General features: G+C 34.8%; 2 protein-coding genes across 5 annotated transcripts in view; one reads left to right on the forward strand and one right to left on the reverse strand.

Annotated features, from left to right (window-relative positions):
* The window catches only part of LOC107668307 (pre-B-cell leukemia transcription factor 3-like), a 40736-nt gene extending 32834 nt beyond the window's left edge, over positions 1 to 7902 (reverse strand). Inside the window, exons 1-2 of one of the 2 annotated variants that reach the window (XM_016460180.1) lie at positions 7255 to 7430; positions 5984 to 6057 (exon numbers count right to left, since the gene is read on the reverse strand). In XM_016460180.1, coding sequence (XP_016315666.1) covers positions 5984 to 6057; positions 7255 to 7430 — 250 coding nt within the window. Of the gene's footprint in view, positions 1 to 5983; positions 6058 to 7254 lie in introns of both variants that reach the window. The other variant, XM_016460252.1, reaches the window with a different exon arrangement.
* Positions 7903 to 9844: 1942 nt separating this feature from the next.
* Positions 9845 to 16857, forward strand: part of LOC107666372 (MAPK associated protein 1) — a 36503-nt gene continuing 29490 nt past the window's right edge. For 2 of the 3 annotated variants that reach the window (XM_016457668.1, XM_016457757.1), the window contains exons 1-2: positions 9845 to 10027; positions 11422 to 11860. In XM_016457668.1, the coding sequence (XP_016313154.1) occupies positions 11587 to 11860 (274 nt within the window). In that variant the 5' untranslated portion in view covers positions 9845 to 10027; positions 11422 to 11586. Of the gene's footprint in view, positions 10028 to 11421; positions 11861 to 15096; positions 15167 to 16857 lie in introns of those variants that run through there. The other variant, XM_016457841.1, reaches the window with a different exon arrangement.

Consider the following 16857-nt stretch of genomic DNA (forward strand, 5'->3'; position numbering starts at 1 on the left):
TGGTGATATAGGTTAAAAAAAAATCACCATTTGGTGTCTCACTGTAAGCAATATTTTTGAAAGGCTGATAGAGAAAAAAAAATGTTTTTATTAAAAAGGTCAAAAAAAGTTAAGTTGAAAAAAGTTAATATTTTAATAAAAGATTATGAAGACAAATATATTTTTCTTATCGACTAGTCATTTAAAAAGCCATTAGACTAACATGTTGGATATGAGCTATAATGATTAATCATTGCTAAAACAAACAAACAAAAAATGCTCAAATAGTCACATAATCATCTGATTAGTCAATTTATCAACTAGTTGTAGTGTACATTATCATGTTGTAGCACCATGCATATCAGTTAAAAGCCCTTAAACTGAGATCTAATCAACTCCAACCATGAGATTCCCAAGAGACTCTATTGACGCCACTGATAGACAGTCATAAACCAAACCTGCTAAACACCAATATAAAAGAGCTGCAATGATAAAAGACAAGGGAAAAGAAGAAGTGCACTGTGGGAAAATCAAGCCCAGTGCAAAGATTTCATGAGCTCCTCCTTTTAACAAACCAGGGTGATCTCAATCATATTCATAAACAATATCCACATACTGACAGCATCTTGTGAAAAGACTTTTATGCATGTGCAGCTTTAAAGTCTGAATATTTACAAATCCTTTGAAGACTGGTCTGAACTGGACCTGAACTTCAACTCAAACACAGCAGAACTTTTGTTTCTCAGTATATGAAGAAACTCTGAAATACATTTTTATTGCAAACTCATTTAAAAAGCAAATCTAAATTGTGCATAAAACTAAACAAGTACGAAACATAAGTGAAATTTTGACATGACGTTGAAACATTGTATATTGCATATAGGCTGCATACAAAATTCTTTGAATACAAAGGTTTATGTTATTGCATCTATAATAAATGTGTTTAATTACATTACATAAAATGGTTAATGTATTTACCTTATACTGCATATGTTATATTGCATATACATTGCAATATAATATTCAGTAAATCTGGAAGAATTTGTAAATTGCAGAACATATGTGGTTTTAGGCTGTTGTGCTTTGCATCAAGTTTTAAGCTTCCATTTGTTGCCTAATATTTTCATCTCAGAAAAAAATGAAGTTTATACCAACCAACCTCCAAAATGGATATGAATAAAATATCAGTTTCTTCTCCTCAGCAGCAAATGAGGGTTACTTGCCTTGTTAAGGCAGAGAAAATGCTGATTAAATTTTCATTTCACTGCAGTCTTTTTGCACCACACTTTCTGCTCTGAAATAACTGCTGGACGATGACGAGGGTCATGTGTGCAAACGAGGAAACTACATGCACTGTGATATCTATCTATCTATCTATCTATCTATCTATCTATCATCTATCTATCTATCTATCATCTATCTATCTAAGCTTTTATTTTTAATGTTTTCAGTTTTCATTTTATTTTTTCAGTTTTATTTATTTATTTATTTATATGAACAATATATGTATTAGAACTATATTAAAAAGTGTTAAAAACCCCAAAAAATATATACTTTGCACTTTTTCTACTTTTTTTTCCTACTTTTACTTTCTATTTTTTATAATAAATCATAAATCATTGTCTCAAATACTGCAGTCATCCCAAGCATTTTAGAAAACAACTGCATTTTTGTGGAAACAAATTATTTGTAGTAGTAAAACAATATTTTTTAATTCTGAAATAGAAACTATTTTTTATCAAATAAAGTGACTGCTAGCTTATCCTCTTTTCCTCAAAAAAGTAAGAAAAGTGATGCTTATCATAAATCCACATTATCACTTTTACTAAAATCTGTAATCAAGGCCACTTTTCAAGGACATACGATAAAAAATAATTATTTAGATGAAAAATCTGAAGTTTCATATTTCAAGATTTCAAGTTGTCAAAAGTGGATCTAATTGAAGAATTACCAATATCCAACTTCACAAATATTAACATTTTCTCTTAAAAATGGAAGATTAGCCAAATACAATAGCACTAACATTTTCAATAAATTCCATTTTTAATAAGTCATAAAGAATGGCCCAAGATTTAATTCAAGCAAAATGAAGGAAAAGCTTTACAGGTTGAACATAATTTCTGTTTTGCACCTGGAAAAAAAAAAATTAAGAACACACCTGCGTTTCTATGAATGAAAAAAAAACACACAACCTCCTGATGCATGACAAAAAGAGGCCTTGTGTGAAAGTAACACACACGTGATGTCTTGAGCAGCCCGACTCCTGTTATATTTACGCTCTATAAAATATACGACCCTTCCCTCTCAGGCTTTTATCCCATGTGGAAAAATTATGGATGACTGCAGATCACAAATGGCACTCATATCGCATGCACGTCACAGGGGAAATGTAAAATATTAAAATACACGAGGTGGGGTGTGTAGCGTTTACTTTAGGGAAATGAAATATGAATGGAGTGATACTTTAGCTCAATTTACACTGAACAAAATTATAAACGCAACACTTTTGTTTTTGCCCCCATTTTTCATGAGCTGAAACCTGTCGAGAGTGTGAGGTTGTGCTGACAGAACTAAATCAGTGTCTTTCAGGTCGTCTTGACAACAGACTTCATCATTTTTTGCTCAATGTCTTTTAAATTATGGTGTTTTGGTGATTGTAAGTGAATGTATGAAATCAGTTCTCCTCAAGTTCATCGCATTAACTATGAAAATGTTCCATTACTCACCTAACAGGGAATGTTCTGGCAAGGTTCTCTCAAATTTTAGAACATTCTTCCAGGAACAATAACAGAATGTTCATTTAAAGTTATCTGGTGTTTCATAATGTTCTCAAAACATAAGCAAAAATATTATGTATTTCTCAAAGTTTTTCATCTAGCTATTTTTAAACTTACTGTACTAGTTTCAGATGGTTCAGGGAACTTTTAAAAGTAACTTTCTCATAATGTTTGCTAAATGATCAAATTGAACATTCCCTTAAAGGGATAGTTCACCCAAAAATGAATATTCTGTCATTATTTACTCACCCTCAAGTTGTTCCACACATGAGTTTTTTTTCATCTGTTGAACACAAAAAAAAAAAGATATTCTGAAGAATGTTGGTAACCAAACAGTTGGTGGTAGCCATTGGCTTTCATAGTACTTTTTCCATCTATGGAAGTCAATGGCTACCGGCAACTGCTTGCACATTCTTCAGAATATCTTCTTTTGTGTTCAGCAAGAAAAAATAAACTCATACAGGTTTGAAACAACTTGAGGGTGAGTAAATGATGACAGAATTGTATTTTTTTTGTGTGAAATATCCCTTTAACGTATTTCCTAATGTTCAAATTACCAAGAAAAAAAAAAGTTTTTTAAAAAATTTAAAAGACTGGATGTTTTGAACATTCAGAGAACATTTAGAAAATGTTAATACTTACTAGTTTCAGATGGTTCAGAGAATATTCAAGAGTAACCTTGCCATAATGTTTTTGCAAATGAAACGTTCCCTTAATGTTTCTCTAATGTTTAAGTAACCAAGAAAAAAACTGTACTTTTTGAACATTCAGAGAACTTTCAGAAAACGTTAATACAAGCTTCAGAGAACATTCAAAAGTAACTTTCCCATAATGTTTGCAAAATCATAAAATGGAACGTTCCCTTAATGTTACTCTAACATTCAAATAACCGAGTAAAAAAAAAAAACAACATTTGTTCAACTTTTAAAAAACTGAACGTTTTGAATGTTTAGAGAACATTCAGAAAACGTTGAACTAAGCATTAATAAAAAAAAAACATTTTAGATGTTTCAGAGAACATTCAAAAGTATTTTTCTATAATGTTTGCAAAATGATAAAATGGAGTGTTCCCTTAATGTCTCTCTACCGTTCACATGACCAAGGAAACATTAAAAAAACTGGACGTGTTGAACATTCAGAGAACATTTAGAGGTTATGTTTTCATAACTTAACAAGAACATCAGCATAACATTCTTATTATTTTTAGCTGGGCTATAATGCTTCAGAAACAAAGATGCACAATCCTCTTTATCTTCATTTTCAGCACTAGATCACTTTTTTATACTAGATCTAATGCATTTCTTTTTGTTTTGCTTGTAAAGTTTTCAGCTATTTTTCTTTATAAAAGACAACATGCACACTCAAAATGCACTGATATTAGCTGAATGCTTTTGGTTCTACTACTCAGCGAGCGCAGTAAACATTTGCTCAAGAAACGTACATTGTGCTTTTAGCTCTACACCGACATAGAAGTACATAAGCAGGGAAGGAACGCCAGGGATTTAAATCAATTATGCTCCATTCTCGTGTCCATTTTCCAGGCCACTGATCCATGCCGCCCGTCTCTGACAGTCCTCCACAGCCTACGGGGTAAGCAAGCTGAACACAAGCCGCCTGGGCCGAGAGAGTATAATGATCCACCCACCACAGTCAAGCGCATCTTAACCACTGTGCAGCCCAGTTAATTACACAACTCACTGCTATAGTCAAAACGAACACCAACTGCAGCAAATGCTCAGGGAATGTGTACTATATGCATAAATAGACTGATATTTCAGATGCATGTCTGCAATCACATTTAGGTCACTTTTTAGTCATGTTCATGGTTTTGTAATGCCATTATACTAGAAATATTAAAATTGTGATCATGGTAATATCGTATTTAGTGGTGCTGGAGAAGGCATTATTATGGACAGAGGACTTGTATGTTAGCCGAAAGCAATGGTTTGCCGTTGAAAACGCATTAATGATGGATATGTTTCATGGAAACACACATATTTTTGCTTCTCAAGATGTTAACTGATGGACTGGAGTGGTGTGGATTACTTGTGGATGTTTTTATCAGCTGTTTGGACCCGGCACCCATTCACTGCAGAGCATCCATTGGTGAGCAAGTGATGCAATGCTGTGTTTCTTCAAATCTGTTCCCATGAAGAAACAAACTCATCTACATCTTGGATGACCTGAAGGTGAGTCAATGTTCAGCAAATTTTCATTTTGGGTGAACTATCCCTGGGTGTAAATGCAAAAATGCAACTACTGCTTTACTAGTAAACCTCTAACAATTATTCTAAAATCCCTTTATGCATGACTATTATCTCTATTGCTAACACAACAGCCAGCATCAATGTTTATGTTGATATTTATTTATTTATTATGCTTTATAGTCTCATCTAATTAAATTTTATTGCCCAAAATAGATATATAATATTCAGCATGATTGATTTCACTCATTAGCTCTGTCAGATTGCGTCAATACTAAAATGCCCCCAGCAGACTTCTGAAGTGCTTACTTAATATAAAGCACGACTGTAAATCAACCTAATGAATCAAAAGCAATTGCTTTGCTGTACTTCAATCTGACAATTGATTTTACAGAATGAGAGATGCATATTTACAAATATGCATGCACTGCAAAAATTGTTTTTGTGAGTGTATTCAGCATGCTGAGTTGAAAGGGGAGTTACTCACTACCATGGTAATTTCTGAATGTTTACTGCACTGGCACTAGAGTGCGCTGTCATGACTAAATAATGTTTTATACTAAATTTACACAACCAATTGCCCCACAGAGCCAATGAATTTCCATGACTTTTCAAGGCATTTGATTAGTTACAAAGCAGTTTAATTAGAAAGCAATATCAAGCCAATGAAATATTATCAAGCTGAGCATACATAGAAAAATATATATATATTCACTGTAGCCATTTGACTTTTCCATGACTGTTTGACCTATTCCCATTTTCTGACATAAGGTGCACAATTCTGCATAAATTGATGATTTTAAATAGAGATGAAGTTTCTGAACAAAACAGCACAAACAGCTCATTCACACTTTGGTAAGGAAGCATCTGTCAGTGTAAAACACACTATTGTCTGTAATAAACGTGAGCTTCTGCAGGACTGCTGGTGGCTATTGTGAATGTAACAGCGGGCTGTATTGAAGAGCATCATCCGTGCAGGTGTATTATGGCAGCGTATTGTGTGGGGCATAAAGGAGCACTTACCTGTTTTCTCTTTGATTTCACAGAGCACGCTGAACAGAGCCGGTTTCATTCTGTGACAGTTCAGCCCATGCTTTCTTTCAAGGAAAAACAGGAAGGATACAGAATAACTGATCATTCATACATGCCATTAACACAGTGTTTTACATTCATAGTTCCTCTGCTGTGCTACTAAATTTATCGTCTTGATTCCACCTGATTGCATCTCAGCCAGTGTTTCTCAGGATTTAGGAACATTATTATGTTTCACGTGCATTTATGGAGTACTTTACTTTTATTGTTTTAAAGACATTTATATAAAACCATATTGTTATGTTTAAACCAACATCAATGTGGTAAATGTATTATGGTGCATTGGTCTCTACAAAAGAGGTCTGCAACAAATGACACTGTATATAAGCTGTAGAATATTTTCTGCGTTGTTAATATAATTAAACACCAACTTACTGAGACATATACAACACATAACTGAATTAATGCTTTTATATTTTAGCAGCACATCATGTTTTTGTTTGTTCTAAATAACCACTGACTATTTTTCAGGTAGGGCTAAGTTGTGTTTTATCATTTTAATTTCTGTAGGCCATATACTTAAAAATATATATTTTCAATATATTTTATATGTAATTTATTTATTTTCATATTTTTTTGTAATATTATTTAAAAAAAAAAAATTCAAATATGTTTTTGCATGTTACCTTTTACATTTTTTTGCTTTGTTTGTTGTGTTTATTTCAAAATATTTAAAATAAAATTGAATTTGTATTTTTTATTTTATATTATTATAATATTACAATGTAATGTTTTTTTTAATTGCATGTTACATTTCACATTTTTCTTGTCTCGTGTATTGTTTTGTTGTTTTATCTATTTTAAAATATTTAAATATATTTTTTGTATTTATTTTATTTTAATTAATTTATTAAAGATTTTTGCATGTTACTTTCTACATTCTTTCCTGTTTACCGAGTTGTTTTGTTGTTCATAATTATGTTACTGTTCACATTTCCCTGAAAAGCCTATAATTGGCTGTTTAATGTCACACTGTGATAACTTACCAAATATCGTGTGACAACATGCCCCGCTATAGGAAGCGTGGCGTGTTAAAATGAATTGTATCTTTTTTTTTCCTGGACAACAGCAGTGCAAGTGCTAAATAGTGTTTGTATTCAACACTGTAGAAATAGACTTTTAAAACCACACTGATAACTATTCGCCGGAGGATAAATTGCGCTACCATGGAGAGCATTGTAAAGTGTCATTGTAAAACTAACTTTGCCTGAGCCTCGTCCAGGCTCTGGTCGGTGATGGTCATGATCTGATGCAGAATGTCTCCGATGTCCTGCTTGTTTCTCGCGTCGGATCCGTCATGAGGCACCGGTAAAGCCACCAAGTGTCCGGCGAGGGTCACGCCGCCCAGGGTCTGCATCAGATGACTCTGCTCCTCCATCCTCCGCCTCAAAGAGCTCTGGTTTCTTTTCAAATCCACACAAGAGAGATGTTGATGCCGTCCTGAATCAATGCAATGGAAATGACGGATGCGCAAGAGTCCCAAGTGCGCGAAAACAAAAAGTGCTTTAATAAAACGATCCACTGATTTCCAGAATCAGAAACAGTCTAGTGCACTTTGATGCTTTTACTGTTCGTCATTTACCTCGTTGCAATGTTTCTTCACACTATTATTCCATGCAGTCCAGTGGCAGCTTCTGCAAAACTTCAGAAAATCCCCCTGTTTGATTTTCATCCTCGAGTAGAAAATAAATTAGTGATAAAAATGGGATGCATAAAAGCTGCAGTAAACCATCGGCTTTCCAGTGTTTTTTCTTCCTGTTGTTGAGCTGTGGAATAACGCAGACAGGTTGTTAAACGCGCCTCGCGCTCTTCTGGATGATCTACAGCAGATGTAATGGGTTGTGGGAATATCCGTGTGGATTCCTGTGTGCGTCTCGTGCGCAGCAGCTCCTCCTGATGATGTTCCCAGTGTTGCACAACAGCGTGCAGACAGGCGGCTCCGCCCACCCGGGGTCTGCAAGTGTGCATCCGTGCGCACCATTACATACATTTATATGTCCAGAGTCTGGACGAGGCTCGGGCAAAGTTAGATTTAAAATGACACTTTACATTGCTGTCCATGTTAATACAACTTAACAATGATTTATTAATACGCAGCTTCGCACCACGCACGACACATTTTTAAACTCCGGCGAATATTTATCAGTGTGGTTTTAAAAGACCATCTTTATACGGTCTTGAATAGCAACTAAAAACTATTTAGCACCTGGACATTGCACTGTTGCTGTCTGGGGGGGGATAAAAGATGAACACGCCACACATCCTATAGAGGGATATGTTGTCACACGGTGTCATTCAGCGAAATGTGAACTTATGAAAAAACAAAATTCAGAAAACAGCAAAAACGTACAAAGATAGCATGCAAAAATATAACATCGATAAATAAATAGATAATAATAATATTGAATAATATAAAAATTAAAAATAAATACAAATAAAATACATTTACATTTTTGAAATAAAACTATACCTAAAATGGCAAGCATCTATAAGACTGCATGTACAAATATTTAGTTATAATAATTTAAAATATGGTCTACAGAAATTTAAAATGATAAAACACAACTTACCCCGACCTGAAAAATAGCCAGTGTTTATTTAGAACAAACAAAGTTGGTGTTTTTAATTATATTAACAATGCAGAAAATATTCTACAGCCTATACAGTGTCATTTGCTGCAGACTGCCACTTGTGTCAAACAAACAAACAAACAAAAAAAACAAGCAAGCAAGCAAATAAATAAATAAATAAAGTAATTGCCAAGAAATAAATAGGTAAACAAGCATATAAATTAATTAAAAAATGTTTTGTCAGGTAACCTCAAAAATACGCTTCATGTGAAAACATCTAAATGATCTGAATCAATAGAACTGCAACAGTTTAAACTAATATGTTTTTTTTTTAATAGATCTGTTCAGGTCAAACAAAAAATTATAAATAACTACAAAATAAATGAATAGGCAAGTAAACAAATAAACAAACAAATAAAAACAAACAAACAAATTTAAACAGCAACACTGTAAACAGACGGTCTAATCAATCTAACAGTTTAAACTAATTTTCTGATCATTACAGTAACTACTGCACATTTTCATTAGTTTTTTTAACCGTTGTATCCATGGTGCAATAAATTTGATTTCATCATCATCATAAAAACATAATATTATACACAGCTACAAAATAACTTAGTATAAAATCATATATAAATTTGTATATGCACTTAAAAAAACAACAACAAACAAATAAATCAATAAATGTTAGTTATGTAATGAAAAAACATACTTGACGTGGTAACATCTAAGGTATCAGATTTTATTCCAGTCAAAGATATCATATATGACTGAATCAGTCTGATTAAATCGAGTGCATCAGCAAAAGTCATTTTCCCTGTTGTAAAATGTCACATTTTCAGTTTTTAGCTACAGAAAAAAAAAAAACTATTGCATTTACAATGGTGGGAGAATTCTTTAATTTAGTAAACATTATTCTATTTTTGCCTATTACACTGTGATTTTGCAAGGTCTAGTCTAAATAGTGTATCTTGCATGTTGAGAAATGTCATAGCCTATTATTGAACATGCCACTTGAAAGAAATTATGAAAATAAAGAAGTAAAGAGAAAAATGAAAAGGAACAATGTAAAAATAAAATAAAATAAAATAAAAATCTCGCGGTCTGTCGATCTACTTTATTTATTGTTAACATCCTCTGAGTCTTGATTGGCCGCATGTCTTGTCCATCCTTCGTTCTAGAGGGTGTTTCCCAGAGCGGTGTACTTCCGGTATGAGGGGTAAACCCGCAGGAAGTAGCTTACTGGACCAGCAACACAGGGAACAACAGAGTAAACAGACACATTTATTCTGTTTTTGGGACGATATCTCCATGATTATGAAATGAGACAGTACAGTCAGTCCCTCGCTCAGACGGCGTGGCGCGTCTGTGATGGTTTGAGCCGCTGTTATAGGCATGAATGAAGGTAATGATGCGCTGATGTTTGAGGCTTGTCGAGCAGATTAGCACGAGCGCTAGCAGGGCCTAGCCAGCGCGTACACTCCGCTCTTAAGTGTGTTTCATCCAAAATATTATTCAGATGTAATCTTAATCATTCATTTCAGACAGCAACGAGAGTACATTTGTGACCAGCTCGCCCTCAAAACGAACACAGTTAATGTGGTTATTGATCAGAAATGTGATCAGAAAAGGCTAATTAGCATTTTAGCATCATCACTTGTCATTTTGTTTACAAATCAAGATTTTTAAAACATTTTAACATGTGGTGTAACAATATGGTATGGGTGTCCCTGCTTATGTCATTGTCTAGTTAAGAAGGTTGTTGTTTGGGTTTCTGGTGACAGAAGCGATCATGACAGCTAGTGTCTAGTTTAGTAACTAACCAACTGTGTGTGTTTACATCATAAACATCCTCATAAGAGCAATAATAGAGCCTGGAAGACTGGTTTATCCGTTTTACCTGTGTGTCCCTTGTGGATTTTGTCCTAAACTTGTTGAGTGATTGATTTCAGTTTGACTTTTTGTAAGATGTGATGATGTGAATTGATAGCAAATATTTATTTTAATTTATATATCTATGTACTCCTGTAAAGCCTGACATATGAAATAATATGTTTAAAAATGGAACAGTTTAGTGAAATTTGTAACTTTTTTGCACAGTTTACTGAGCGAAATGTGCAATTTGTTGCAGATGTTGTTATTTATATGGCCAAAAATGTCATTCTGATAGCTAGTAAATCAGCCAGAACTTTATAACAATATAACAGAATACTTATAATGCATATAAATATAATTTGTCACTGTATCTCCCAATAATATCTTAGTAAGGTGATATTTAAATACTTAATTTTATGATCAAAGGTCGGTAGGTTCAAAACATATAATGCAGTGCAATACAATAATGATTGAGAGGTGAACAAATAAACGTTACTCAAAAGCCCGATGATCATGATTTTTCTAAAAAATGATGTATGGGTAATCAAGTAAACCTAAGTTGCTTCAGTCCAGTAAGTGTTCATCTTCAAATACTAACAATATAAACATTATTTTTGCATTTATTTTATAAAAATCAGTAAAGATTTCACAACAAATAGACTTGAACCACAAGATAAAGGTGGATGTTTTTACTATTATACTAAAATACCTTTTAATTACTAAACATTTTAAACTATCAATCAAACGACAGAAGGTATGTTGTAGATTGTGAACAGCAGAATTTTCAGCAAAGTTTTGATCATGTAGAAATTTGCATATCAAGTATGATACAGTAGGCTTTAATAGGGTGAATATATATTACGCAAGTCATCGTATGATATTTGTGGCTTAACAGTTAAACATCTAGTCTGTGTTACCCTGCAGGCAGGCATCCATGTCCAACCATGGAGAGGAGAAAATAACCCCAAAAAGAAGGAAAAGAAGACGCTGCATCGCTGAGGAATCTTCAGCCTCAATCTCCGACAGAGGGTCGGCACATCCGGACGGATAACCGGAGAGCGACAGAGGGACGAGGGGCTGGTGCTCAAAATGGCTTTCCTCGACAACCCTGCCATCATCCTGGCCCACATCCGGCAGTCGCACGTGACCAGCGATGACACCGGGATGTGCGAGATGGTCCTGATCGACCACGACGTGGATCTGGAGAAGTGCCATTCGTCTGCGGCGTCTGCTGGTGGAGGCTCGTCCGGGGGTTCGTTTGGGGACGGCAGCGGTGGTGGAGACAGCCAGACCTGCGATCTCTCTCAGTCTGTCGACATCACCTCCAGCTGGGACTTTGGCATCCGACGGCGCTCCAACACAGGCAAGTAGCTGTCTGACTCTCAGAATTTGCTGCTTTCGGGGCCCTGAATCCAGCTTACTGATGTGGTTGGTACAGGTAAAGACGAAACGCCCAAAACCTTCTCACACTTGGATTTTAGATTGTTTAATGAGATTAGAAAAGCAAATATTGTCCAGGTACGCTTTATTTTTACATTTGTGTAAATTCCAAAATTGTTGTGTGATTACAGCATTTCGCTAGATTTGGAATGAGAACCGTTTGTAAACCTGCTGTCACAGAAACTTGAAAGGCTTCCCTGTAGTTTTTCACCAAAACAACAGTTCAAGGGTTTAACTCTTTCAAGTATTGATTAATCACTGCCCAATTTTATTCCCTTATTGTTGTGGCAATTTGTCCGTGTGTTATCGAATATGGTATTGATTATTTATTTTATTCAAGGCATTGAAGTTAGAAATTCCAGTATCGTGTCTCTCAGAACAACTTAAAGGAATAGTTCACCCAAAAATTAAAATGATCTGAAAACTTACTCAACCTCAGGCCATCCACGATGTAGGCCTAGATGAGTTTGTTTCTTCATCAGATTTGGAGAAATGTGGCATTTTATCACTTGCTCACAAATGGATGCTCTGCAGTGAATGGGTGCCGTCAGAATGAGAGTCCAAACAGCTGATAAAAACATCACAATAATCCACAAGTAATCCACACCACTCCAGTCCATCAATTAATGTCTTTCGAAGTGAAAAACTGTGTTTGTAAGATACAAATCCATCATTAAGACATTTTTAACTTTAAACCGTTGCTTTCAGCTATAATAGGATAAAATAAAAATATGGCTAAAATAAAAACCCATAATCTATTATTAGCTTCCTCCAGTGAAAAAGTCATCATGTCTGAATCAGGGAAAAAAAAAATGTATAGATGAAGCATCGTTTTCAAGCAAAAATAGTTAAGAAACATACTAAACAAATATGTTGGTGGATTTTGAAATGAGAGGACAAGAGAGGACTTTTTCACTAGAGCAAGCGTTGTTATGGATTATGGACTGAAAGTTTGGCCAGAAGCAACAGTTTAAAGTTAAAATGCCTTAACGGATTTGCTTCTTACAAATACACAGCTTTTGGCTTCATAAGATGTTCATTGATGGGCTGGAGTAGTGTGGATTATTGTGATGTTTTTATCAGCTGTTTGAACTCTCATTCTGACGGCACCCATTCACTGCAGAGGATCCATTGGTGATCAAGTGATGTAATGCTACATTTCTCCAAATCTGGCCTGATGGTGGGTACATATTCAGCAAAGTTTTCATTTTTGGGTGAACTGTTTCTTTAAGAGTGCTCATTCTTATCTTGCGCTTTCAGCATTTTCAGTATGTGGCTCTGCATTTTGCAGAGGGATCAGATATGAGCATGACAATGGCTTGTCAGTTTTTCAGTGTGAGAAGATGCTTATTGGTCACTACCAGAGTTTACTAACTGATAATATCAAACATGCTCAATGTTGAAAATCTGCTAATGGGATGCCGGCCTAAACTTAACCTTGCACGCTTCTGCTTCAGTTTGCTCTGTGGTGTCATCCCATGAATACTTCTCTTTCTCTCTGAACGTGTTTTCTATCTGTATTGCTTTGCTTAAAGCAGTTCAGTTGATGATGCTGAGAAATGTGACCTTTGAAGCCATTTAGGTCTCTAACTGGAAATACAGCTATAACTTGCTTTTAAATATGTTAAACAACAACAAGTCTTAGCAAGTGTAGTATGTTATCATTATATCAATTAGCATTTGTCTGGTCATCATCTGAACTGCTGCATGGCTTTCAGATGGACAGGAATCACAGCTTATTAGGGTTGGGAATCGAGAACTGGATCCTTTTCCGATAACTGTTCTGGAACCTCAGTCTCCAGACCAGAAAGTTATTTTTTATCTAAAACGTCTATTAATTTAGTAAAATATGACATTTGAGGAAGTTCTGGGTATTTTGATTTTTGCATTATATCTGAACTCATTTGACGACAGGCTGCTGAGGGCCCTAAATGCAATTGATTGCAATTGAAAGAACTGCTTCCTAAATAGCGATTATTCAGAAAACCTGAAAGAATTGTTAGCATTCCCCAAGGAACCAGAATCTTTAAGTGGAATCTGAATCGGAGCCAGAATCGTTAGTTTCCTTACTATTCCCATCCCTGCTGCTTACTGATTATCAATAGGCTGAAACCTTGGAGCAAAACAAAGCAGAAAGTTAGGCTGGACTTAAACACTTTAGCTATATTTTTGCTGCTTCATCTTTCTCTCAAAGCTTTCCTGTTAATGCAGCTATATTAGTCTTTACTGTACCAGCCACTCAGAATTGAGCAGGAAAAACGATCTGTATTGGGGCTCGATAAATGTTTATACAAATGAAAAGGAAATTAGCATTTTGATCTCAATAGGTACCATTTTTAAATGAAATGTTTCTTTGGGGGAATTTGTTATTTTTATTATCTGATTTTCCTTTTCTGTGATCAAGGGTTAATCTGATTGTGCTTGTTGGCTGGGAATGGCAACTGACTTGTACTCTTAGACGATCTTGCCTTTGCAAACCTGTGTCCAGTGCTAAAATTGTTTCCGGTGAAATTTGATCTTTTGTCTTTTGGAATCAGTTGTAAGCTTATCTGATGATTTCTTTAAACAAATAAATCTAGTCTTTCTTGTTTTTCAGTATTAATCCTGTTCAAAATCATCAGTATGAGCACAAGTTAGTTTTAGTGTTTTGATATTGGACTATTACAGAGAATATCTCAACAAATGTGACAATGTTGTGCAGTAGCAGCAAACACACAATGTTTTATATTGAAATATCTCTAATTAAATTCAAAGAGTAGTTTGACAAAGCAAACCTTTTTCGCATGGAAAACAGTCAGTTTCTCACATTACAGGTGAGTTATACTTATTATATTTTGCTTAGGGAACAATTTCACAATTATGAATGCAGAATTAGCCATAATTATGTGAGGCTCTAATTATATTATGCTTGTTCACACAGTTTTTGGTCAGTGTAAAAAAGACTGAAATACTGATGCTGGGTTATGCTGAGGTTTGTTCCTGGAGTCGTTCAGTTTCAGTCGGTACGTTTTGTCATGGCAGCTGTTGAAATGCGCATTAATCCTGGGCTTGGGATTGATAATCACTAGCACTCTAGCTTTGTAACTTTGATGAAATGGATGTGGCTTAGCGCTGGTTTTGGGATGCTTTTGTTGGGGAGGGGGATCTTTGAAATATTTCTCTATTATGTACCATCTGAACAACTTGTGCCCAGGACGACAAGACAGTTTCGTGAGACCTGAGCCTGCTGGTAAGCAAGTGTTCAGGACAGGAAACAGTGCTGAAAATATCAATATGAATCTGATGAATCTTATCTGTGATTCAAATTCAGTTTGAATTTCAGCAATTCATTCTTTAATCTCAAAAGGACATTCTTTAATTGGATGTAAGACTTTTTTGTAATTATTTCATGACTTAAAGAGGTCTACGTAATTGTTGTTTTTTTAAATGGGGTTGAAATCCAACTAGGTCCCACAGACCCTTACTGTGCGTTCACACCGCCGCCGTCGGTGTGATCTTGTGCAGGCTGACCACAAGGAGGGTAACGTTATAAGTTAACCTCATTAAATATTGTTGTGGACGAAGTATTAAGATCCTTTACCTAATAATGTATAAAAGACCACACTGTAAAAATACTCTGATACAAGTAAAAGTCCTGCATTGAAAATGTTACTTAAGTATAATCAGGTATAAACATTACTTAATGTAAGTATAATCAGGAAAATTGATTTAAAGGTTTAAAAGTGAACTGGGACTATTATGCTATTATTTATTATATCATTAGATTATTATTCCTATAACGTTAATGCACATCAGCAACTCACCAGGAACACATCTCGGACACCTTGGTCCACGCATGATTTTTTTAAATTTATGTCCCTGTACGCAAACAGGGACACGTCGTAGATCATTGGGAAACCTGCCACAGCAATAATCAACCTCTCCTCCATTTTGCTTGGGAACTAATGTGGTCGGAACCAAAGTTTACAGGACTGCGTTCTCTGGAATCCTCTCAAGCGGTGGACTTCTACGTTCCGATTGGTTGCCGCCGAACCGCGTCATAGCTCATTACCATAAAGTTGACCTGATTTCAACTCTCCTCGACGCCCTCAACATCCAAGTTGCGCCGCGCCGCTGCTCGACGCCGGCTCACATTGAAAATTATTTACTTCCGGCCACTTTGACGCTCTCGACGGCGGCGGTGTGAACGCACGGTTAGGAATACTGATTGAATCAAGAAAAAGTATACAAAAGCTGTCTCTGGGCCGATATGTGGCTAATATGTACATTTTGAGTACTAATAGGTATCTTTAAGGTACTAATATGCATAATTTAGGTGTAAAAAATATAATAAAATCTAGAAAATATTATATAATTTAAAATATAAATCGAAATGATACATTTAGAACAATCACTTTTTGTCAGAATAAGTATGTTGTTTCATTTTACAGTAATATATGTTTCGCTGAATGACTATGGAACATTTCATCCTTATTTTGACCTTTTATTTTCACAAAAGTTATTTGAAACAATAAAGTATACACTTTACTTTTATTTTATATGATTTGTATGTATATAAAATCACTTTTGATGCAGCCACCAAAATGGGATGTCTTGTAGCTATAATATAAAGTTAAACACAAATAATATAATAAAAAAAAGTAAATAAAAAATTCTGTCTAATAACAGTGTTCAATATTGTAAAACTTCAAAACTCCTGTTTGGCAAGCAATAGTCTAACATATACATTGTGAAATAGAAAAGATCTATGTATGAGCTACTTCAGATGTCTAATGTTGCATTATGAATTGCAGTATGGCACATTTGAGAATGCATGAAGTGTTTACAAAATAGAGTAAATTTTTTTTTATGCTTTGTGGTTACTATATCATATCATATATGCAAAAAAAAAAAAAAAAAAACCTTCATGGGAACCTCACA

The sequence above is a fragment of the Sinocyclocheilus anshuiensis genome, unplaced genomic scaffold (assembly GCF_001515605.1).
Source record: "Sinocyclocheilus anshuiensis isolate Anshui unplaced genomic scaffold, SAMN03320099.WGS_v1.1 scaffold245, whole genome shotgun sequence".
Lineage (NCBI taxonomy): Eukaryota > Metazoa > Chordata > Actinopteri > Cypriniformes > Cyprinidae > Sinocyclocheilus > Sinocyclocheilus anshuiensis.